General features: G+C 43.4%; 1 protein-coding gene across 1 annotated transcript in view; it reads left to right on the plus strand.

Annotated features, from left to right (window-relative positions):
- Positions 1 to 2,067: 2,067 nt before the first annotated feature.
- LOC103103217 (uncharacterized) overlaps positions 2,068 to 25,765 on the plus strand; it is an 81,780-nt gene continuing 58,082 nt past the window's right edge. Inside the window, exons 1-7 of the mRNA XM_056826221.1 lie at positions 2,068 to 3,951; positions 6,345 to 6,704; positions 10,649 to 10,924; positions 11,217 to 11,489; positions 13,631 to 13,732; positions 15,203 to 15,234; positions 16,041 to 16,149. Of these exons, the coding sequence (XP_056682199.1) occupies positions 3,867 to 3,951; positions 6,345 to 6,704; positions 10,649 to 10,924; positions 11,217 to 11,489; positions 13,631 to 13,732; positions 15,203 to 15,234; positions 16,041 to 16,149 (1,237 nt within the window). The 5' untranslated portion in view covers positions 2,068 to 3,866. The remainder of the gene's footprint in view (positions 3,952 to 6,344; positions 6,705 to 10,648; positions 10,925 to 11,216; positions 11,490 to 13,630; positions 13,733 to 15,202; positions 15,235 to 16,040; positions 16,150 to 25,765) is intronic.

Consider the following 25,765-nt stretch of genomic DNA (forward strand, 5'->3'; position numbering starts at 1 on the left):
AGTTCTTTTTCAAAATCTTAAAAAAACAAAACCCAAAAGGTCCCACTCCAGTTTGATTGTTTAGGGTATCAAGTATTGGGGTTTTTTGAAATGTCAGAAAAGTTTGTTGTAGGAAGATTGTTTTTTGATGCTGTTTTGTTTTTATAAAAACCCTTACGTTAGGTCTTGGAGTCAATACTGTGTATTGGTTCCAAGGCAGAAGAGTGGTCAGGGCTAGGCAATGGGGGTCAAGTGACTTGCCCAGGGCCACCCAGCTGGGAAGTGTCTGAGGCTACATTTGAACCCAGAACCTCCTGTCTCTGGGCCTGGCTCTCCATCCACTGAGCTACACAGCTTCCCCCAGCAAACTCTTTTAATTTTGTAAAATACTAATAATACTGGTCAGAACCCCTCCCTCAAGCCAGACTGAACTGCAGGGAGCCTTTTGAAAAAGTTTTTCCTTTCATCCTTTAAGATGGTCGCCCGGAGCCCAGGTCTCTCCTTTCCCTCACCATCAAGGTTCCCTGTCTGTTCTGCTGCAGGGAACTCGGTCAAAACCATGGCGATCTCAACGGTCCTGTTTCCCAGGCATTTTCCAAGAACCCAGTCCCAAGCCAGTCTACCTCACAACTGGAACTCCCAAACGGTCTATGGGGAAGATACCCGTACAAGGATGCTCCGCAGGCCGGATGGAAGAGACCCCACCGAAGTCTCGCGGACCGAAGTCTCGCGGACCTATGCCTCCCTCCGCGGCTAAGCTGAACGGAGTCTCCAGTCGGACGCATCAGTCACATCTAAACGTGGTGGTGCAGAAGGAAAGAACATGAAAATGCGCTTTGAAAGCTTCTGAAATCCTTTTTAAATTGGTGCTTTTAGGTGCTGTGCTTTTTACTCGTTAGCAGACGTGGCCAATTAGACTGTAGACTCGACATTAAGGCTTTGGCTGCCCTTCCAAGCCTGCCGGGAGCGGGGGACACCTGTGCTAAGCCGAAGGTTAGTCCCCCTTAGATAAGATCCGGCCAGGTGCAGAAAGAACACCCAAACTCCCAATCAATCTAGGAGGGCTGACCTACAGGTCCGGGGGGAAACGCATGCGCACTGGAGATTATGCCATTGAAGGAAGGGAGAGCGTTCGGATGGGGAGTGGGGAAATTCCCCCAAGCCCTGCGCATGCCCCTTTCCTCTTTTCATGCCGTAAGATTCACCTTGTGACAAGTCAGTCCCTAAAACACACCACCCCATGGAGAAGTTCGAGCCCTTTCTCCGGCCCTTCTCTGTTTTGCAGCCTGGAACGCCCAGGGGAGGAATAATTTGACGTGGCCAATTAGACCGTAGACTTGGCCTTAAGGCTTTGGCTGCCTTTCCAAGCCTGCCGGGAGCGGGGCACACCTGAGCTAAGCCGAAGGAGGTTAGTCCCCTTAGATAAGATCCGGCCAGCCGCAGAAAGAACACCCAAACTCCCAAACAATCTAGGAGGGCTGACCTACAGGTCCGGGAGGGGACGCATGCGCACTGGAGATTATGCCATTGAGGGAAGGAAGAGCGCTCGGATGGGGGGGGGGGGAAATTCCCCCAAGCCCTGCGCATGCCCCCTTCCTCTTTTCATGCCTTAAGATTTACCTTGTGACAAGTCAGTCCCTAAAACACACCACTCCGTGGAGAAGTTCGAGCCCTTTCTCCGGCCCTTCTCTGCTTTGCAGCCTGGAACGCCCAGGGGAGGAATAATTTGAGGGAGGATAATAATAACATCCTGGAAAAAACACTCATTCCTTCAGACAGATGGGGCCGAGCTGCGGTTCTATGGGTGAGAACCAGCACTTACTCGCCCACGACTTACTCGCCCACGACTAACTCGCTTTCCCTCCACGTAAAGAAGGCCCTAATCTCTGGGTGGATAATGCAGGGCAGCTTCCTTGCTCTGCTTTAAAAATATATATATTTCCGATTCCCAGGTCTATAGAATGGCAATTTTAACACGTTTTCTGAAATGATAAGATCCTGATCTTCTTCCGCCTCTCTTCCCTCAGGCCTCCCTGAGATGGTAAGCAGTTTAATGTGGGTTATGCATGAAGGATTATGCAAAACGCATGTCTCTGCTGGTCCTGTTGTAAGAGAATATTCACAAACACCACCAAATACGCACACATACCCCAAAGCTCCCCCCAAAAGTGACAAATAGGAGGCTTCCATCTGCATTCCAATTCCGTCCGCTCTGTGTCTGGGGATGTTCAGCATTCTTTATCATAAGGCCTTCCGGGATCAGATTTGCCCAAAACGGCCAAGTGTGTAGGTTGATCACGAGTACAATATTAGACAGCCCTGGCCACTTTTGGGCTCCACGTGACCCAGAAAAAGAAGCAGAGGAGAGCAGCGCTTCTCCAAGACTCGCGAGTTGTGCGTGGGCTTCAGCAGGCCAGACAACTGGACGCCTCCCTGGATCGCCTTGTCCCGGAGGTGGGAAATGTCAAATGCACTCATGGGAAGGGGCTGCCTTCACCCCACTCTCCTCATGGTTGGAGACGGTCTTCTGGTATCTCTTGGAACGTATCCCTCCTAAAGTCCTCCATTTGATCCCATGATTTAATTTTGATCCTGTCACTTCTCCCAGGTGTCACTTGGAGAGTGGATAATCTCACCAAACCTTAGTCACTTTCCCTGTTGCTGCCCTCTCTGATCACTCACCCTTGCCTTCTGCCTCAGAGTGGGCCCCCTTTTGTGTGGTGACAGGAACAATGCGCCCTGATTAAAAACCCTCCGTGCTCCTTTGGGGGTCCTCTTTATTTTCAGGTTGACACTTCTTTTTCCCCAACCTATTCTTCCCTTTCCCTGAGTCTTTGTTCCTCCTTCAGTTTGATTCAATTAGACCCTGACAGATCAAGCACACACGTGCCAACACCACAAAAGACTAGCCAGGCTCTAGAATTGTCCTGCAAACACTTCCCAGAATCCATTGCCCTTTGGGAATATTCTCTGGAACTCTGAGGAACTTTTGGTCTGACCCAAGATGTAGCTAAGTCTGTTAGAAGAATGGACTACTTGGCACCATCCGGTTATACTGTGCAACTATTTTGGAAAGATTTCCCATAAGTGAAATTTCTAAAAATGCTGAAGGCATGAGAAAAAAAGGAACAACTGTTGAACTCAAGTTGCTGATTGAAGCTGACTAAGCTGATCTAGTCCAGGTTCCAGACCCATGAATTTCCAAAGCTGCGCAGTCCCAGCCTCTACTGGACAAACTCTCAGCTCTCCCCCTCTCTGGATACCAGGGCTTTGTCCATGGTCTTGGGTTGTTCTGCAGAACAGCCTACCCCCTCATACCTGCAGCCTGGCGTTCAGAAAAATCTACTGGTCTCTGGATAGGGAATATCCAGCAATCACTGAGCAAAGGAAAAAGAGGACTCATCACAAAGTTCCCTTCAATGCAGCTCCATCGCCCCTCTAGAAGGCCCTGTACCACCAGCACACCTCCCACCAATTTTCTGAGTAGATGGAGCCAGGAGCTATGTGCTACCAGAGAGGTAGCAAGAGCCGACTAAGCATGGACTGAATCTGTGTCAGAGGGAGCAGGATGTGAAGTCATAGAAAAATAAAAGGAAACCTGCTGGGGCCTTTGTGATTGGGAGATGGGGAATTCAAATGTTCCAGAGGAAACTAAAATTAAAGTTCACCATCTGACTTAGTCATTGCTGATTCTTGCTGTTGGAAGAGCTCCAGCCTTGAAGAGAGAGACCTCTGCTTGAAGAAGAAGAAGGAGAAGAAGAGAACAGAGACAGAGCAGGGACAGCCTTGAGCCTAAGCCCCAGGAGAGGCACTTCCAGGGTCTGCACTGGGGAGTCACAGCTCAAGAAGGAAAAGTGGACATTGTTGGGAAGGAGAGAAGAAGTCACATGCAGTGGGCAGCACAGTCTGGTGGAGCATCCCTCAACGCTTCTCCACGCTGGGGACAGCCCTTGAAGAGGCTTCTGATTACAGGTGAGACGCCAGCTCTGTTGGGACCCATGAGGGGAGAGGAACTTTGAGAGACTCTGGCCCAGATAGAGACAAATGAGTTCAGGGAGAACAGTTTCAGAGGATATCTCCATCTGAGAGGGTAATAGCAGACCTGATGAGAGGGAGTCATCCCTGAGCCAGGGACAGAGGAGGAAGTAGCAGCAGCTCAGGGCCATCAATCCATATCCTTGAGACTCAGGGCAACTATTTTGGAAAGATTTCCCATAAGTCTTTGACCTGAGTAATCTTTGAAGAAACTAAGGGAGTGTTTACAATTAGAGGTGATCTGGGATGTTTGACTAGCTTTGTGACCTTCACTAGTATTCACCTGGATCAAATACCACCTTCCTCTCAGGGCTGTTTGAGAGCAAACCTCTGTCAGCCTTCAAATTCCCCCAGGGTTTCCATGGGACATGCCTGCCTGGGTTTAGAGCCAAAAGAGCTAGGCTCGAGTGCTTCCTTTGGTTCTTTGGTTCTAATATTGGTCACATCTGCTAGTTTGTCTTGGTCTCAGTTTCTTTATCTGTAAATTGAGGCCATTTGATTTAGTGATTCCTACCGAGGTCCAAGACCTGATTTCTCTCTTAAATCACGTCTTGCCTGCCATACTGGCAAGCTTTTCTAAATCAAGTCCATGGAGTGTGAATCTTAAAATTTCTCAGACTCTACTTCAGAAGAATTGGTTAAGACCATTCCCCATTTTAAAACAATGAAGGGACTTTGGTCAGGAATGTAGGTGGGAACTCTAACATTACTCCACCCATACTTAGGCATACTTTAGGGGAAGATAAAGTTGTAAACACCTGATTGAACAATGAACAAACTTAAAGTAAAGCTAAAAATCTTAAGCTGGGTCTATTTTTAGATCTAATACAAAAAGGTGCTAAGTACCTATGAAGGTCAAATTAATCACTAAAAGTTCAAGCAAGCTTAGCAAGAGGTGTGAGGTTTTAGTCTACCCAGAGAAGGTGATAACAAGATTAGTCTACTCAGGTGTGAATTACTCAAAAGTTTTAGTCTACTCAGGTGTGAATTAAGAATGGTCAGTTCTTTGGAAAACGTCTACTGTGATTGGTCGATGTGAAAACTTAGGGGAGGTGACATAGGAGAAAATTCTCTTTAAAAGGAGGTCAGAAAGGTCTCTAAAAGGAGTTCAGCTTGCCAAAGCTGAATTGGAGGCTGGGCCTCTGTTGGCCCCTGAAGTAAGTTCAGCTGCCTGAGTTAAACTGGGAGGTAGTTGAGCTGAAAAGGTGAACTGGATGGTCTCTCTGAACACTAGAATCTTGCTTGGGACAATCTTGTGGTGAGTGGATTAAAGACTGACTGGTCTCTCTTAAGGCTTAAGTCTAGGCTGGCCTAGGCTCTTTCCTACTGTTCCCTCTTACTCTGTCTCTCTCTCCCGTTCCTTAATTCCTTATTTGTATTCATTAAAATCTCCATAAAACCCAGCTGACTTGGGTATATTTCATATTTGGGAATTTTCCCATGGTGACCGCTTTATTTTTAATATAAAATCAAGACACTAAAAATTATCTTTACAGTTTTGGCAATTCAGAGTCTTGAAACCATATTTTCGCGGTCACAATTTAACCAACCACTCTTTTAACTGTAACAGTAGGGAGCTTCAAATGTATTCAGACTGTATGAGACAAGCGTCTCAAAGAAATAGAGAACATTTAAATGAACAGAAGCAAGGATTAATCTTTCTCACGAGAAAGGGTCATGCCCTAATGGTGATGCCTAACACATGGGTATAGATACAAGCATTTTACAGATTCCTGATGCAAACCACCACCCACTGTGTTCCATACCCCATGGTCTGGGGGTGGAAATTACTATCTAGCAGCAAAAGTCTAGCCAATTAGAAAATGATATTACTTAGCAGGAGCCCCATCACAGTATGGGCTTCATCACCAGTTTCACAGGCTGGGGGGTGGGGGTGGGGAGATTATAAAGAGGTAGCTATGTCCTTAGGAGTGACTCTTCTGACTTGTAAAGGTCAGGGGAGAGAAGGAGGTAGGATAGCCTAATGGTTTGCTTTCTTTGAGCTAAGAGTTCTCTCAACCCTTTGGGACTATGGCAATAACAAAATGTCCATTCTGTACTCCTAAAGAAGTTTTCTATCTCTAATGGAATCCCACCCTGAGAAGAAGAAATTCATTCTTCTCTTTACACACAGACCAAACTCTCAAATCTTCTATGGAGACTAGGATAGACAGTATAGACAAAGGAATCCCCTTTAAGCATACCCCACTGAGGTCCCAGCAGACTTTGGGGCTGACTTAACAGCCCTCACTCTTACCTTAGGACAACTCAGGGTCTCTTAGGAGGGCTGGGGGACCCTGCTGACCTCTGCTTCTTTCCTTCTCTCTCAGTCTCCATCCTAAGCTTCTGGATCAAGCCAATATCTGCCAAAGGTGCTTCTGTCAGTGTTGTGCCAAGTCCACCCTATGGGAGAATGGGAAGCAACGTCACCTTGACAATCCATGGATTCTCAGAGCAGGCTCTCAGCTATAATTGGTACAGAAAGACAACAGAGGACTCCAACAAGATCATTAGCTACAGTGTCCCTTCTAGAATGCAGATTCCAGCAGATATCCGGGAGAAGGTATACCCCAATGGCTTTTTGCTCATTCCCAACCTCACCCTCAGTGACACTGAGCTCTACATTGTACAAATTGTTGATTCCAGAGGTGTGATAGCTGTAATAGCACAAGGACAATTGAGAGTGTATGGTAAGTGTTGGCCTTCCCATGGGCTATGAAGTCACCCTCCCTCTCTCTGAGGCTTCCCCTAAGCTCCTTACCCACCAGAGCAGAGAGAATCAAAGACATCACTCACCCCTAGAAGAAGGAGCCCCAGGAGGAGCAGTCTAGGAGTGATTAGCCCCAGGAACTATTTGGAGTTCCAAGTTAGGCAGGGCCAAGGTGGGTTGAGAAGAGCAGCTCTGCCTAACATTTGCCCAGGGATCCTTTGCAATCCTACCTTGGCCACTGTATAAATGGAGATTTTGAATCTTAGACTTCATTCCCCAGAAGTCCTTGGTATTTCCCAGAATTCCCTATAATCTCTCCCACATCTCCACATTGGCAAGATCACATTATTGATATTTAACTGGCAGTAACACCTCCCACGTTCTCTCTTCTTGCATAATGCAGCAACTATGGTGGTAAGCTAAGCACAGGGATTTTAAATGGGCTAATCAGCCATGGGCACGTGGTTTTATTTTCTTTCCTCTTTATTTCTTGATTTCTAATGATCTTTAATAAACCTCATGAAATATAATAATTTTATTATTATATATATAATTTAATTTTTACACCACAAAGGTCTACATCCCTTTAAGAGGTTAGGCTAAGGCAAGAACCTCTTAGAGGCTCCTAATTAACTGTGGGAAGTCTGAGGGCAGGAGGCAGAAAGAAGAGTGTTTAAGGAGGGTTGTCAGCCTGACACTCACTAATTTTCTCTTGCATTGTCCAAGACCCAAGCCTAGTTAGCATCCTTTCGAAAGACTGTGAATCTAGGAACCCCTGGAAGATAAAGATGGTTGGGAGGGGGCAGTCAGGATTTGAGAGGTAACTTCCTTCCTCCTCCTCCCAACTTTTCCAGGCCATACTATGAAACTAGAAAGACTCGTTATGGAACTGAGGGCTCCTTATGGAACCTGCACCCTCCAGTTATGCCTGAGGAAGGCAATTTGTTCCTGAAATTTGCCTGCCCCGAGTTATTTAAAAGTCAATATGGGGGCAGCAGCGAGGTGGCTCAGTGGATTGAGAGCCAAGCCTAGAGGCAGAAGGTCCTAGGTTCCAATCTGGCCTCATACATTTCCCAGCTGTGTGACCCTGGGCAAGTCACTTCACCTCCATTGCCTAGCCCTTACCATTCTTCTGCCTTGGAACCAATACCCAGTATTGATTCTAAGATAGAAGGTAAGGATTAAAAAAAAGAGAGAGAGAGAGAGAAAGAAAGAGAGAGAGCCTGCTATGGGGGCAATTGGGTAGCTCAATGAATGGAGAGCCAGGCCTAGAGATGGGAGGTCCTGGGTTCAAATCTAGCCTCAGACACTTCCCAGCTATGTGACCTGGGCAAGTCACTTAACCCCCATTGCCTAGCCCTGACCACTCTTCTGTCTTAGAACCAATACACAGTATTGACTCCAAGATGGAAGGTAAGGGTTAAAAAAAGTTGATATGTAAAAAAGATCATGGTTGAGGGTAGGAATAGTCATTGCCACTCTTTGGCCAACTGGGCCCAGAAGAGTTCAAGTCTAGACTGTCTACTCGCTAAGAGTTAAAAGATTGCTAGTCCTAGTGCCTGCCATCATCAGGTTGCCTAGTCACCCCAAGGCTTCCATTGCCACGAAAGGGAAGATCTTGCTCTAGAGAGGGATCTCATGAGGAGAATATCAATAGTCTCAAGAAGACACTGTGGTCCCTTGTGATGGGTTATAGAATAGGAGATTCCCCTTCTCTCTGTCTTTATCTCAATATGGACTCATGTGCTTTGCTACAAATGTCGCAGACACTGGCATGATTGTCCTCACACACCCTCATTAACTTGAGGGCCAGCTCTTGAGTTGTTCTGCTCTTCTGACTCTTATCCACCTGCTCAATACACTTCACTTATCAATGGAAACTTGGTGAGCTCCACACTATAATAATTAAAATTAAGGTAGACCGAGACACAGAAGTCCTAGAATGATCAATTTAATAATAAAACATGAACTTAACGATAAGGAGGATCTGAGTTTCCCCAGAAAAAACCATGTCCCCAAATGAGAGGGGCAGCTATGAGGAGTAGCTATAAGGAGTACAGATAATAAGAAGGCTAGCATCATAGATACAAGTAAATATGACTAGATAGAAATTGGGATTGAGGGCTAGCAGACAACCCTGTCCTTCCTTCCCTTCTGTGATTAAGAAATGTTCACTGTTTAGTCCAGTATCACCTTCAAGGTCAGAGATAGCAAACGAGACTTCTTTGGATAATAAACAAGACATCCTTGGTCGGGTAAAGATGCCAGACCAGACTCCCTGGTGTCCACCTGAATCCTTTAAGTGTAACAGATTGCCTTGATACAAGAATAGAACACTGGTTAACAGGAGAACTGGATTTCTAAAGTTGACTCATTTTAGATAGCTGAACTTCTGAACTAAGTTCAAAGACAAAGACAAAGAATCATGACTTGGGCAGTTACAGGGCAAAATCAATTAAATGTAAATAGGATCGATAAAAAAGGCACAGAATTCATCTTCTAATTTTAGCACCCAAACTTCCTATTTCTTATGTGTCTCTGAATCACACTGGAACCTAAACCTGTAATCCATCCAACTCATGCACTGGCTTCTATAGCACCAATGACATCAATGTCACAATCTCTGGTGAGTATCTGGAACCAGCTTTCAGTTTTGTGTGGGGATCTCCAATTTGCTGGCATTAAAGAAACAAAGATAAGTGATATTTTGCCTTCCTGGGTCCCATGGCACAATGTGCTATGGTGGGAAAAGCCTTGAGCTCAGAATCATTAAACAAGGGTAGAATCTTGACTCGTTTGTGCCAGCCCAGGTGCCCCTTCTTTGTGATCCTCAGTTTCTTTATCCAGAAAACTGGATAATCTTTCCATTTCATAGGATCCTATGTAGAGAAAGTCTTTTTTTTAGGTACAAAAAAGCATGTGAGTGAGCTGTTGTGCAATCATTCTTTTCTGTACCGGATACCCACAACCCTTTTCCTCTTCCAACTTTTAGGACCACAGCTTCAATGACTTCCCCTTAAACTCGTGTCCTTTCCTTCCTCCATTTCACTTGGCGTTATGAGCCCGCAGGGAACTTTTGGTCTTGGTTGCAGTGCAAGTTCTGATAATGTGGCTGGCTCTCATCCCCTTTTTTAGAGAAATACTGATGACAGGAAGGACAATTTAAACTTTGCCTCTTTTCACACACAGAGATTCACATTTGCATCCATATGTTTTCCACACTGTGATAAAAAATGCCATGAAAGGGGGCAGCTGGGTGGCTCAGTGGATTTAGAGCCAGGCCTAGAGACGGGAGGTCTTGGGTTCAAATCTGGCCTCAGACACTTCCCAGCTGTGTGGCCCTGGGCAAGTCACTTGACCCCCATTGCCTAGCCCTTACCACTCTTCTGCCTTGGAGCCAATACACAGTATTGATTCCAAGATGGAAGGTGAGGCTTTAAAAAAAATGCCATGAAAATGTACTTGATATGAAACCAGGCTCTTTTCCAGTAAAGGGTAGAAGAGCTTTAGCATCATGTACTTAGAGAGGAAAGGAACCTAGAGGCTAAATAGTCCAGCTCCCTCATTTTAGAGATGAAGAGAGAGGCTCAGGGGAGGTAAGTGTCAGAATATGGATCTAAAACTTGGCCCAGGGTAAGAATAATATGTGAACTAACTACTTCCTGCAGCCAGTAGTGGGGAAGAGTTTAAGTTTCTGAAGTGCTCTAGAAATTAAGTTCCTGCTAACTGAGGAACAGAGAATAATGGGGGGGGGGGGGGGGCGGCTTCCTTTTCTTTTCTGGCATAGTGCCATGATGTCAGGGCCTAACCTCATATATGTGTAATGGAAGTTTGGGTTTGAGGTTTGGGCAGGTTTTTCCCTTTTCATCCTGGTGAATACACAGGCTAGTTATTCACACAAGTCTCCTCTCTTTCCTTCTACAGATGAAGTTGCCAAACCCAACATTGCTGTCAACAGCACCAACAACAGAGAGAATGACTCTGTATTCTTTACATGTAGCACAGAAAACAAGGAAGAAAACATTCTGTGGTTCTCCAATAACCAGCCCCTGTCACTCAATGAGAGAATGAGCTTGTCCAGAAATAACCAGACTCTCACCATCCTGAGGGTGAAGAGGGAAGATACTGGATCCTATCAATGTCAAGCCTCAAATCCAATCAGTTCCAATAGAAGTGACCCCCTCACTCTGACTGTGATCTGTGAGTAACTCGGAGTCTTCTCCCTCCTCGACTCCTCTTTCTTTCTTTTTTTTTTAATTAAAAACCTTCACCTTCCATCTTGGAGTCAATACTGTGTAGTGGTTCCAAGGCAGAAGAGTGGTAAAGTCTAGGGGGTCAAGTGACTTGCCCAGGGTCACACAGGCAGGAAGTATCTGAGGCCTGGGCTTTGAGTTTCTAGACCTGGTTCTCAATCCACTGAGCCACCTAGCCTCCCTCTCCAATTCTTTCCCTATCAATGACTTAGATCTCATCTTTATTTGTCTTTACACAGATGGACCAAGCCACATTGAGATATTTCCAAGGCCTGAGAGTGGGGAGATTAAGCTCCGATTCAATGACCCACTAACATTAGAGTGTCAGGCACTATCTTATCCAGCTGCCCAGTATGAATGGCATGTCAATGACACTTTGGGGTCTGTATATTCAGGAAGCAGTTATATCATCACCTCTGCATCCTGGGAACATTCAGGAAAGTATACATGTTGGACAAGGAACAAAGTGACCAACTTGTCAATCTCTGAGGACATCATTATAAATGTGATTGGTAAGTAGCCTCTCTCTTCCTTCAAAGAATAAGGCTCTTTCAGGTGGCCTGTGGTGGTATGCCAGGGGGGAGGTGTTCAGACTCTCAGGAGGGCACCTTTTTCTGATAAATTAAGAAAAGACATTTAAAGGAAGAATTTGACTCTAGGGTATGTGATTAGCAGGGGAGCAATCATGATCTGAGAAAAGCTAACAACAAAAATGAAATTAATTTAGAATAAAATAATCAGGGAAATTACATTACACTGAAAGTTATGAAAGATAATGAATTACCACACCAATGTAATAATAAATATGTATCAAGTGGCATAACATCTAAATACATAAAGGAAAAATTAAACAAATATTGAGAGAAAGAGTAAAGCTACAATAGTAAAGGACCTTAATGTACTCCTTTCAGACCTAGAAAAATATTCCAAAGAAAAAAAGAAGAGAAAGAGGATAGGGACTTGAGTATAATTTTATAAAAGTCAGATATAAAGGACCTCTGGTGATGATTGAATAGGAATAGAAACAGCATACGTATTTCTGAACTGTGTGTGGCATGATTACAAAATTGATCATACATTAGGGCATAAAAAGCTCACAAACAAATGCAAAAAAGAGAAGTATTATATAATACTTTATATAATATGCCTTTGATATATATCTTCTCTCTATATATATATCTTATGCTGATCACAGTACAATAAAAGTTATATTCAAAGAAAACCTTAGAAGACAAGATTGATGATTATAGACTAGATAACTTAATTCTAAAAAATGAATCGGTCAAGGATGGTTCTGTCATTTTTCTTCTTGTCCAGAACAAGTAACACTATTTCCTTTAGCAAACCTTAGCTTTTCCCATAGGAGATAGTAATCATTATCATGAATGCCAATGCCTAGAGCATTTGGGGAAAAAAAGGTGAAGGACATGGATCTGAGGAAAGACTAGAGGCAGAAAGACCAGAAAGGAGACTACAAAAAAAAAATTCAGATGGAAAATAATGAGGGTTTATATTTATTTGTATTTGGTCAGAGTAATGGGCAGGAAGAGAAAGGTAAACTCATAAGAGTTGAGATGAGTTTACAGAACATCTTGTCCAAACTGTATCTTTTATACATTGGGAAATAAATCTCCAGAGAAGAGAAGGAATTTATCCAAGCTCCTATAGCTAGCAGGTGCCCAGGTGAGGATTCAAATTCTGGTATCCAGATTCCAAACTCAATGTTCTTTCTATTACAATGCACAGCTTTTCAGAAATAGATGTAAGATACCCATTTTAACATTTTTGGGGAGAAAAGCAGAATGGCCTTTAAGGACAATTAGAATTGGGCAGTGGTATTAAGGATAACTTGGAGAGCTGAGAGACCAGAAGGCAGGAGCATTGATCAGAAAACTATTGCCATACTGTATAAAAGGCAAGATGAGGAGATCTGAGAGGAGGGGGGAGATTTGAGATACTGTCCCAGTAGAATCAACACAAACAACCATAGCAATGTAGGATTTTAATTAATGTTCAATACTTCAAGTATTATGTTTTATAAATTTTATTATCTAACAAAATAGAACCACATGACTAAGTTTTTCTACCTGCTCAAAAACCCAGCATCTACAACTGCCACCACAGGAAGAGAAGAGAGCGAGAGATGGAACTCCACAGAATTTATATCCTGTCTACAGCAGCACATAACAACAGGAAGAGAGTGGGGTGCTGGGAATCATTATTTTTTTAGGGTAACAGATTCTAATCACACAACAATCAAAGCAGTTGATTAGATGTGAAATTCAAAAGAGGGAAAAATCAAAGATGGCTCCCAATTTGGACCTAGATAACTGGTAAGTTGGTGGTGACTTGAACAGAAATAGAGAAGAGGAGTGGGAACAATATGGTGAGGAAAATTCATAAATTGGATATGTTGAGTTTCATGTGCTTGCCCAATATTCAAGACTTTCAAATTCTTTGTCACATTCTTCACAATGTGGCCTTGCCGAAGGAATACCCACACTGAGGAACAAAGACCAGGTCTGCTTTATTGATCAATAAGTATTTATTAAATATTTACAGAGTGCCAGGTACTGCACAGATGTGAAGCATTTCATATCAGAAATTGCTCAGAAATTCTTAAGGTTCTTTTTCTCTTCTCTGTCCACAACAGGTGAGTCTCCAGGAGGGGCCATCATTGGCATTGTGAGTGGAGTCCTAGCTGGATTAGTTTTCACTGCCACCCTCATCTATGTCTTATTCTTCAGGAAGACTAGTAAGCATATTGAAGCTTCCCCTGGTTTTCTTCCCTCATGGTCTGCCTCCCAAAATGGGGGAAAGAAAGCAAGATGGTCTTTTGCACTCTGTCCCCACTTCTTGGGAGCATGTCTACCTCCCTTTCCCAACCTCCTACTTTTCAGCACTAATTCTCTTGGGTGGCTTTATTCATTGGACTTGAATCCTCTCCTATCCCTCACACTTGATTGTCTCTTGGAAACAGGAATTTACTTCCCCATTGGGGTAGTCACTGGACCTCACCATTTTTCTTAGACCCTCAAACAAAGGAACCAAAGTCCAAGAAGTTAGGGAGATAAAGAATAGAAAGGGGCTGCGGAAAGAAAGGAGAGAGGCTATTTATTACTCATAACTGAATGAGAAAACAATTGAAGGAAAAGACCACTGAGGCAGATTCAGACTGCACAGACCAACTAAGTAGGAGAATAATAGTACTTATGGGTGAAGAAGCTAATAGTGAGACTGTAGTACTTCAGGGATAAGGCCTAAGAGACGGAAAAGAAGCTTAAGAGGCCCAGGGGGAAATCGTGAATCTAAGGGGATTCAAAGATAAGTTGTAACTGTACTTCAGATATCCTTCTGCCTCAGGAAGCTCAATTGCTCTGCCTGAAGTTTCAGTGATATCATTTCTGATATTTATTCAGAGCCCGTGACCATCATGCTTTTGAGCACAGATCTCAGCACCCAACCACGCTTAGTAAAGGCACTGACCAGCCTATTTAGCAGTCAATGGGTTCTTCTGGGGAATAAAAGACTCTTCAGCCTCTAGTCTATTCCTGCCCCTGTTTGGGGACCTGTCATTCCAGGACCAGGTACCTCCTAATCTAAATTGCAAAAGGGACCTGGTAGTGTTTTCTCCTAACCCTGAAGAGAAAGACCCTCAGACTGCTCTGAGTTATAGTCTAGCAGAGCCATCCAACCCAAGCTGGCCACGTCAGGCCTATAGTAGAAGGATCTGCTTCCAGGAGCCATGTCCTCACTCTTCTTCCTTCCTTTTATTCATTCTTTAAGAGATGTGAGTATCTTCCTTTGGTGGGCTTTCCTGTAGGCGTAGATTCCTATAGCCTGGGATCCAAATGCCCCCTACCTCTTGACTGGAAATCCCAACTGAGGAATCCATCTAAAGAGAAATCGGAAACACAGTGGGACATTTATACAGTGAGGGAAATCTGAAATGAGTTAATGAGGCCATGCCAATCCTCTGGTGCCAAGGCTGCTGGACTGTCCAGGACTGGGAACACTAAGGAAGCATTTCTTTCTGAGGATGATGCAATTCTAAGGCCCTTCCCATGCCCTTTTCTTTCTTCCATTTTCTCTTTCCTTGCAAAGAAGGTGAGCATCGTAAGTCAGGGTAAGAAAGGAGGAAGAGGGCAACCCATGGACTCCCTTTACTCGCGGCCCAGAACAGGCCTTCTGTTGATTTCTAACTACTTGCTCTCTGCTTTCCCAGGTCAGTCCTGCTCTGACGGCTCACCTAATGGGGTAAGTTTTATTCCCTCCCACCAGGGGATGAATCTATCAGTATAAATTAGGTAATCCTCTGGGCACAGAGAAATTAGATGAGGATAATTATAAGAGCCTCCACATGCACATCATTCTAGTCTACAAAGCAATAGGCTGTTTCATTTGGCCTCAGCATAAGCGTTACTCTCATTTGTCTGGTGAGGACACAGAGGCTAAGGAGCAGGGCTGGACTCCTAACTCAGTCCCCTCATTTCCATACCTCCCTCTTCACTGACCCTTCATACACATTCGTGCATGCATTAAGAGGGAGGGTATCTAGCTGACCTGGGCCACACAGGGGCATTCACCTCCATCCCACAACACTGATCAGCCCCTTGCTTAGTAGAATGCCCTAGACTTTGAGCTAAGAATGCAAAACTATGGTACAGACCCTCCCTCTGCAGGCATATGTCCACAACAAGGGGATTCAGAGGGAGGATAGGATGAGACAGTTAGTGTAGTTCAGAATCACAAAAAAGATTGCTTTTTCATGAAAGGAAAATGACCTCCCTTAAAAGCCAAGAAACATTCCAAAGCTAAGCGGGCCACCTTGGGAGGTAGTGAGCTCACTGTTACTGAAGGTCTTAAAATATAGGCTCAATGGCCACTGGCTAGGGAGTGTCTTAGAGGGTTTCCTGTGCTCTAGGGACATTAGACTAGATGTGGCCCTTTCAAGCCCTGAGAGCTGAGTGGTTCTAAGATTCTAGGAGTGAGAAGGGCCCTCAGGGCCGAGACCTTCCTCCTCTGTTCAATGAATCCTCTTGATCCTGCTTTTTACCTTTCAGACTGAGGAAGTATCCTATGCCTCCATAAACTTCAGTACCCAGAAATCATGTCTTGTGACTCAGTCTCCAATGTCTAGGGACACCATTTACTCTGAAATAAAAAAGAGGTAACACAGTCCTTTCTTTTCTCTGCACTGAGGATTTATTTTTTCTGAACTTCCCCCAGCTCCCTTGAGCTTGAGTTGCCAGCCTCCCAGCCCAGCTCTGCCATACTCCCATCAACCACAGGAAGGAAGAGGAGGAGAGAGGCCCCTCCTTTTACTCCCCCAAGGTTACTCAGCCAAGCCCCTCCTCTTCATGGTCATTTCATTTCTCACAAGGATAATTTTGAAATTTGAGAAAGTAAAAAGACAAGAGGAAGAAAAAGTTCAGAGGGCAGTTAACAGGCTTGAATACAAATAGATTAGGAAGCTGGTACAGTAGGGGAAATGTGATCTATCTAAGTATGCAGTTTGTTGTGGGAAAGCAAATGTTGGGTCTCATTCAAAGAATTGTAGACTGTACTCTATCTTGGCGTGAAAGTGTTTTTTCAAAGATATAACATATAGCAGAGCCAGGGTAATGGGAAAATCTCAGGGAGATGGAAAATACTCCAATTCCCACCCCCAGCCCCTTACAGGTTTTTTGCATTTTGTTATGGTTCTGGGGTATTATCCTCCTCTGCTCCTATGAGTTCTTCACCCTTGCTCAGATCACATTCCAGAGAAAGGGGGCAAGAAAGGTATGCTAGGATCCCTGGTGTGTCTGGGTGCTGTTTCCTCCCATGACCTGTCTGGTAGATAGTCCAGGCTATTCCAGTGTCTCTGGCTTCAAAACAGTTTTCAGAAGGCAATAAAGTTATAATGTTCTTCAGGTTCACTCTGGTGTTGTCCCCTCTTCCCTTCACACTTAATAAGCAAATGGGAGCAGCTGGGCAAGCACAAAGATTCTAGTACTTTGGTGGTGAACCTATGGAATGTGTGCCAAAGATGGCACACAGAGACCTCTTTGTGGGCTGTAAAATTAATCTCAAATAATAAAAATATTATATTTTAAGAGATGTATTAATGATCATTAGAAATAAAGGAATAAAAGGGATACAAAAGAAAACCACATGCCCATGGCTAATCTCCCTGTTCAAAAACCCCACTTACCACCACCATGGTCACAACAGGAAGCAAAGAGACCAGACCAGGAACTCCCACTGAATTTGTCCCTTTGTCTACAGGAAGTATGTAATGACAGGAAGTCAGTGGGCTCCTAGGAAATGCAGTTTTTAGGGTAACAGATTTCCAATTACACAGAGCACATCTATGGCTGTCCTGGCAGTTGCTTCCTTCCTCCTATCCACCTCACCTTCCTGTGCCTCCCAGTTCCTCTGAGCTTATTCCGTCCCCTGTCTGGGACTAGAGGCTACAGGGGAGGGGGAAGGGAGTTTCCTCTCCTGCCATGTGGCCTAGCCCCACCGCCTAAAAGATCTCTACTTTCTTCTTTCCCCTACCAGCTGTCAGTCTGGGGATGACCCTGCTGTACTCCCTCCACTCTCTACTACCACCACAACATGGACGATAGCCTAATAGGCAGCCCCAGAGAGGCTAGATGCAGGGGTGGATCCCTGGGGCTTCAGGAGGTGGCTTCTCCCAAAGTTCGAGCCAGGTGGGAACCCAGTCCCTCCCCCAAACTCAGTGGAGGGGTCATTCTGTCTCTCAGTCACCTCACCCCCCAAGGCCTTCAAGGTCAATTGAAGCCCAGCAGCATCTTCCTCCCTCAGTCCATCTCCAGGGTGACTGGGTGTAGGGGTGGGTCCCCATGACCACATGTGAGCCAGCTGAGAGCCCAGTCCCTGCCCCTGAATGTAGTGGGGTGACACCTGGTCTCTCAGCTGCTTCCCCCACAGACTTCCCTAACCTTCCCCTCCAGGCTTTGGCAGCAGTCCCTCCACTCTGTGTCCCACACATGGCTATATGCAGGGGTGGGTCCCCATGGCCCAATGTAGGGGGGAATTGCACAGAGTTCAGGGGGTGGGATGGAACCTGGCATGGGGTCGCTAAAAGGTTTGTCATCACTGTTCTAGTGTCTGCTAATTTATAAAAAGCATAAGATAAAAGCACTATTATGGAAAAAGGATTTCAAAGCAACATTTCCCACTGCCAACCTTCATCAATAAGATGAAAGTTTGAGGGATCAATGTCAAGTCCTGCCCTCCAGTTCAAAAATCCAAGGCATAATAAAATCATCATGGATCATAATGCTAAAATCTGCAGAGATTTTTCAAGCTCCTCCCACCCTAAGCAGACCTAGAAACTTTGGATAGGGATCCAAACACATTGCCTCAGGCCACTACCCTCAGGCGCTTATTCTGGGGTTTAACCAGTCTTGACCCTAGGACCCTGATGACGAACTTATGACACATGTGTCAGCACTGACACACATAGCTATTTTCTTTTTTGTTAATTTCTTTTTTGTTAATTTAAAAAAAAAATCCTTACTTTCCAGGCAGAAGAGCAGTAAGGGCTAGGCAATGGGGGTCAAGTGACTTGCCTAGGGTCACACAGCTGGGAAGTGTTTGAGGCCATATTTGAACCTAGGACCTCCCATCTCTAGGCCTGGCTCTCAATCCACTGAGCTACCCAGCTGCCCCCACACATAGCCATTTTCGATGACACGTGGCCACATATAGAGAAGTATGGGGTTGCATGCTGAGAAGGATATTTCATCCTCAGCTCTTGTATGGCCAGGCACAGTAGCTAACGATACACATTTGCTGTAATATAGAGTAGACACTCTGTTCTGGAGGTCTGTAGGCCAAAACAACAGAACTCTGGCACAGAGCATCTAGTTCTGGGACTTCTGGTTAGGCCATCAGGGGATCTTTGACCTCACTTCCAGCCAGCACAGCAGGGATCAGCGTAATGCTGCAGGGAATGCATCTCTGGGGGCCCTGTGATCTCCATTATCAGCAACCACATAACCGCATAACCATCATCCAATCTACTATTCTGGGGTGTCAGGATTTCTAATTGACCAATATTACTGAGATAAGTGAGGGGGAGGCTGGGAGAGAAGAGGGCCTGTGCTATGGGTGCCACTTGGAGAATCAAGAGGAGTGCCACTATGAACAGGAAATTGGGAGTGCCTGAAACCAATTTCCTGACACTTTTAGCAACCTGAAAAATATAGCAATGGCTTTACTCACAATTTTTCCCTCTATGTACTTTTGTGAGACCTTATTCTCAGCGTTAATTAAAACCAACAAAAGAAACAGATTGACAGATGAAGTTAATAGTGCTTTCTTGGGCTTGAAATGTACAAAATACCAACCTTCAATTGAAGATTTAGCCAATGAAATTCAGCAACAAAATGTCACTAATAGACAGGTTAGTTAAAGAATTCCCCCTCCCTCTCCCTTATCTTAGTTCATGACACCCCACACAAGTTAAATAATATCAAGACCAACAAAAGAAATTGACTGACAGATGAACAAAGAAGTCAGATAAGCAGGTAAGTTAAATAATTAGTTTTTGTTTTATTAAATACAGTTATATTATTTTTACATTATTATACAATATTATATATTACAATTATACATTTTTGTTATTTAAACTTTAAATATCATGAAATTATGTTTTTTTTTTTCTTGAAGTGATGCACCACCTGAGTTATGCTTGTTTTTTTTTTTGCAAATTTTGACACCCCAAGCTAAAAAGGTTGCCCATCTCTGCCCTAGGAGGAAAATAAGGAAAGCTGTCAGGTGTTAGTACAAGTAGACAGTAGGTAATACTGAATCATCTATGTTCCCCTTGGAGAAAAACTATCTCTCTATGGACAGTGAAAGAGATTTGTTCAAGGAAGGGGCTCTGTGGGACAGACAGGAAACCATAGCAGCTGGGAGGAGAAAAAGGAGAGGAAAGATAAGAGAAAATTAGAGTCCAACTCCCTTCCCAGTAAGGATTAGAAAGGCCCTAGCCCTGCAAAGAGGTCTCTCAGTCCTCTAGAGAAGGAGAAACAGCTCTGAGCTCCCAGGAAGGGATAGCCCTGAGCTTGAACACCAACAGGGACACCTCTAGGACCTCCACTTGGGGTCTATGGTGGGGAAGGCAGAGATTCTTGGAAAGGAGAGAGGTGATGATATGCAGTGGGCAGCAAAAAAAAATTATAAGGAGCTCCTCATCCTGATCACAGATGAAACACAAGCTCTGCTGGAGCTCAGGGAAGGAGAGGGAGGCTCGGGAGATTTTCGCTCTTTTATGATTTTTAAAAACTCCAACAAATCACTTACCTTTCAATTTAGAATCAATAGTGCAAATTGGTTCTAACACAGAAGAACTATAAAGGGTCAGGTGTGGGATGAGGAGGGAGAGTGATTTCTCCAGGGTCACACAGTTAGGAAGTGAGACCACATTTGAACCCAAGACCTCTTGTCTCTAGGCCTGGCTCTCACCCTTGAGTCACTTAGCTTACCCCTAGCTCTCCTATAAGTCTAAAGAACAAGGTAAGCACCATGGAAAACCAGAAGCTATATATTAGAAAAGTTACAGATCTTTGTATTTCTAAGGCTCCTGCTGTATAATTCTATTTTCCATTATTGATAGCATAGGAGTCTGGTTCCAGAGTGTTATTAGCTATTTCAAAACCTCTTTCTTTTGCCAAAGGAAAGCTATGTGACCACTTATGGGAATGATGGGAATGGTTTCTTGCTGAATTTGGGTTTGCAGGTATTATGCTGAATTTAGCTATAGAACATCTTGTCAGCTATTTTATGTTTTAGCAGAGCCAAGAACTACCTCAAGAGGTGTACCGAACCCTGAGGGCTCAAGCCTGTGGATTAATTTCCCAGTCTCTTTCATAAAAGTTAAAATTAAATCTCAATAATAATATTATATTTTAAGAGATTTATTAATAATCATTAGAAAATAAGGAATAAAGAAGATATAAAATAAAGACCACGTGCCCATGGCTGATTAGTCATTTTTAGTCAACCCCACTTAAGAAGAGTGGCAGTTTGCATTTTTGATGGATATGAAAAGAAAAATGAAGTTAACAGTGACTTAGTGGAGGCATCAAGGGAGGAAATAAAAGTATTAACTAGAAAAATTGAAAAAGAAAGAGCAAGTCAAGGAGTGGTCATGGCCCTTTTGCAGGAATCCACAAATCAACCACTAATGTATTACTTTTGTGGGAAAAGGGTTCACACAATGATAAACTTTAGTAAGTGGAATCAAGTATATAGAAATATAAACTTTAGGAATAATAATTATAGAAATAATAAATAATAAAAACTCATATAGAAATAATAATTTGAATGAGACAAATCATGACTCACACCAAAACACCCAAAATGTAGTTCCTTCACATTTTTTTTTAAATATATTTTATTTGATCATTTCCAAGCATTATTCGTTAAAGACATAGATCATTTTCTTTTCCTCCCCCCCACCCCCCATAGCCGACGCGTAAATCCACTGGGCATTAGATGTTTTCTTGATTTAAACCCATTGCTTTGTTGATAGTATTTGGATTAGAGTGTTCATTTAGAGTCTATCCTCTGTCATGTCCCCTCAACCTCTGTATTCAGGCAGTTGCTTTTTCTCGGTGTTTCCACTCCCATAGTTTATCCTTTGCTTATGAATGGTGTTTTTTTCTCCTGGATCCCTGCAAGTTGTTCAGGGACATTACACCGCCACTAATGGAGAAGTCCATTACGTTCGATTATACCACAGTGTATTCGTCTCTGTGTACAATGTTCTCCTGGTTCTGCTCCTCTCGCTCTGCATCACTTCCTGGAGGTTGTTCCAGTCTCCATTAGTTCCTTCACATTTTACTCAGGGTGGGAATCCCTCTCAGCATGGGGGACCCTAAAGGTGTGCCAAAAGGAATCCAGATGAATGATGGTACTCTGGAGGAGAAGAGACCTCAAAGAGTCTGGAGGTGAATTTTAAGCCTTATCAGACTCCATTGCCTTATTGAGGTTAACTCTTTTAGTTTGTTCCCCTCCCCATAGTAAAGAAGTCTCTGGAATGCAATTTTAATGAAAGGTCCATTTCAGGCACTGTTAACCACTCCAACAGCTATCAAAATTGGAGAAAAGGACTCTTGGATTCATTGCTCACAAGTAAAATGGGTACTTTCTATCAACACTGATTAAATGTATCCTATCATATGCAATTGGCTTCATTTGTACCCTCCTTCCCTGACTGTACTGGAGAGAATACCATTATAAAAGTCCATAAACAAGTTGGACATTGTTTTGGTTGACACATTGAATTCCTCAATTTTTTATTATTGCTGTTCTTTTTATTTGAAATAGGATATTTGATTTTTTGATCTTTCTCATTTTTTGTACTTGAAGTACATGGAATCAGTATTTATGGTTTTTTTTTTTTTATTTTGAAGGATAAGTTTACAATATCTGATAGCCCTCATATCAGTGCATACCCAACAGCTTTAGACTATGGAAACCTGCCATTGATTGTTAAGTATTATGGGACATTGACTAATAATCGTGTCTGATTTCAGAAGAAGGTGTGAGATTTAAAATGGTTGAGGTCTTAAACTGTAGTGATTAAAATAGTGGAAGATATAAATTGTGATAGATATAAGAGAGGGTGAGTAAATTTTACCGCAGAAATATGTTTCACTACAGTGTCTTGGTTTTAAAATCAAATATAAGGTGGTCACCAGGGAAATATTCCCAATTATTCAAATACCCAAGTCAATTGGGTTTTATAGAGATTTTAATTAACAATACAATGAGTAATCAAAGAAAGAGAGAGAGAGTAAGAAAGCAATAAGTATGAAGGACCTCAAGCCAATATGGCCTAGACCTGAGTCTTAAAAGAGAAATCAGTCAGTTTTTTATAACTCACCATAAGATCTGTCTAAGTAAGGATTTCTAATGATGCCAGACCAGCAGCATCTCAGCTACTTTCACCAGCATCCTCCTCCATCTGAATGTTTCAGAATCAGTCTCCTCAGAATGAGTCTCTCCAATCTGAATGTTTCAGAATGACTTCCCAGCTCTTCCCTGAGCTCTTATTTTTAAGGGCAAAATTTCCTCTGTCACCTCCCCTAAGTCCTTACATCTACCAATCACTGTAGATGTTTCTAAAGGACCGCCCATTCTTAGTCCACACCTAAGAAGGTGTGGATTTTTGAGTAATTCACACCAGGAAAGCTCTGAGTAAGTTTTCCAGTTCTTTGTTCCTTGTAAATTCACAAGTTGCTTGACCTTTATAGGTACTTAGTTTAAGAAAAGTATAGGTTTAAGTACTTTTCATTGTTCAGAAAAGAGTTTACAACTTTATCTTCCTCTAGGGCAGACCCAAGTAGGTAAAATAGAATTCTCACATTCCTGCTTTAAGTAGAGTTCACTGCCCAAATGGGGAATGGTCTTAATCCAATCTTATAAAGTAGGGTCTGGGAAATTTTAAGGTTTACAAAGGGATCACAAATGAGCCACTGTACAATGCCAAGAAGCACAAGGTCAAAGAGACCACCACTCCCTGTGGGATTGATGAGAATGAGGACTTGTTTGAGGTTTGAGGAAGCATCTGTTTCACAGTGTCAGATACTGGACTCCCCTGTACCACATTCTGACAAAGTCTTTAGTTTGGTTGCCATTTTGGCTCCCTTATATGTGAATTTTAGATTTACTCCACCCTGCTTAGTCTTTAGAATTCTAGCAACCAGGAATGTATACACCCCCACAAAAGGATTAACTGTGAGGAGGATGGCCTATGACTGATATGCTAGCAAGTGACAAATCAGAAGATAGACCCCCTAGGCTGACTTCAGTCAAGCTTAAGCTACCATTGTTACATGTGAGATGCAGGAAGTGATGTAAAGAACTTCCTATATATTTCATGTCACTTCCTCTCTTGAGCACTCTTGGTGATGTTGGGCTCTCTTGGCAATGTTGGGAGCTTGCTTGGTGACATTGGGAGCTCTGGGTGGTGTTTCAGTGTGCTTGCAGGTTTTGGTTCTGTAGCATGGTTTAGGTGAGGCATCTTCCCTGAGTGACCTTGGTGAGTGGTAAGGTGGCTGATTCATCCTTTCCTTGACCTCCTGAAAAGGCACTATCCTCCAAGGAAGCCACTTCATCTTGTAGGAGACCTTGTGCCTTGATGCCAAGCTAGATTTAATCTTCTGAGAAGGCCCCTTGGCTAAGGACTCTGAACTCTCTTTGAATTATTCCAGGCCAGAGAAAATCTCCTACCTTTATCGTCTTCTCCATCTTCTTAATTTCTTCCTTCTATTGTAATTAAACCACCATAACAATCCCAAACTGAATTGAGTATTTTATTGGGATTGAATTTAATTCCCTGGTGACCACTAAAATAATATATTCAGTCAACAACCCTAATTTAACCCCTAGCATATCTCTGAGATAAGAAAAAAAAATCAGACCAGGGAATCACATATTCCCCTTTTACCTCAAAATCTAGTTGCTTTTCTCTTTATAGAATGGCAATTTTCTGTAGTCCTGGCTATGGTTGGGTAAGTGCAATATTATTGCTATTGTCCTGTAAAGACTCATGAGACACAAATCACTTTAACTGAACCATGTGAGTATTTCAAGGATCTGTTATGGGTTTATTCTTTTTTACTCATAATTATGTACATAAGATTCATATATATATATATACATATATACATATATATTTCTTCCAAAAATTTAATTTTTTCTCTTCTAGTTGGGTTTTTGTTTTTGTTTTCTTTTGACAATCAATTTGGGGAAGAATCAGGAGAACCTCAGAGGAATTGGGGGAACCACGAGGAGAAGAGACACAGCAGGCAGGTGATGGGGAATGAGGGAGAGACTGGCAGGCTAGGCACCATGAGGTCAGGTTACCTATAGGAACATTGTCTACCCTTCCAATAAACTTTATAAAATATATATCTGAATAGAAATATTTATTTTAATTATTACAGATGGCAACCACATTGGTCTAAGAACAACCCTTAATTTTCTTCTGAGAGAAGTTTTGAGTCTTAGGAAAAGATTAGGTAAGATAGAAGTGGCTGCTGCCTGCCTGCATAGACAGAAACTTGCTGAGAAAGAGAAACAGAATCATTTAAGTGCCTCTTTAGATTGACTGGTGGGAAAACTCCCTTCCCTGAGTTTCCCCACTCCATTCTCTTACTTTAGAAGCCCAGCACCAACACCTGACTTCCTAGGGTGTTGTATTGCTGCTTTGCTCAGCCAGGCGCTACACTGAGTGAGGAGACACCCCCTTAAATTAATCTTGGGGTATAGTTTAGGGGCTCTCTGGGGCAGTAGAGAAGGGAATGGAGACTTTTTGCCCTAAATGGAAATGGGGACCCAGGCAGGGGAGTGACTGCTTTATATTACAGGGCTGGATTTGGCAGACTCCTGTTTCTTCCCAGTGTCTGTAATCTCCCCACATGGGCACCCTCTCACCTGACCTGACCCATTTTTAAACCAAGGAGCACTAGGACCCAATGGATTGATACCAGCCCAGTGTTTGCCTGACTTTCCCCACATGCCACTGCAGCAGAGACCTGCTCAGAGTCATTCATTGAATTAATTCTGAGGGTCCTTCCAGGCTGTGCACTAGGATTAGGGGCTCTCTGCCCCCCCCCCCCAATTTGAAAACATGAGGCTGTTGCAGGGGAATGGGATTTAACTCCATTTTCTTTCCCTTCTCCGTCCCTCCTCAAACAGTCCTTAAACCTGGGCTAAGAGGAAATGCTCTTTTGGAATTTGTTTCTTGAAACTGCATTTT

The sequence above is a fragment of the Monodelphis domestica genome, chromosome 4 (assembly GCF_027887165.1).
Source record: "Monodelphis domestica isolate mMonDom1 chromosome 4, mMonDom1.pri, whole genome shotgun sequence".
NCBI classification, from domain to species: domain Eukaryota; kingdom Metazoa; phylum Chordata; class Mammalia; order Didelphimorphia; family Didelphidae; genus Monodelphis; species Monodelphis domestica.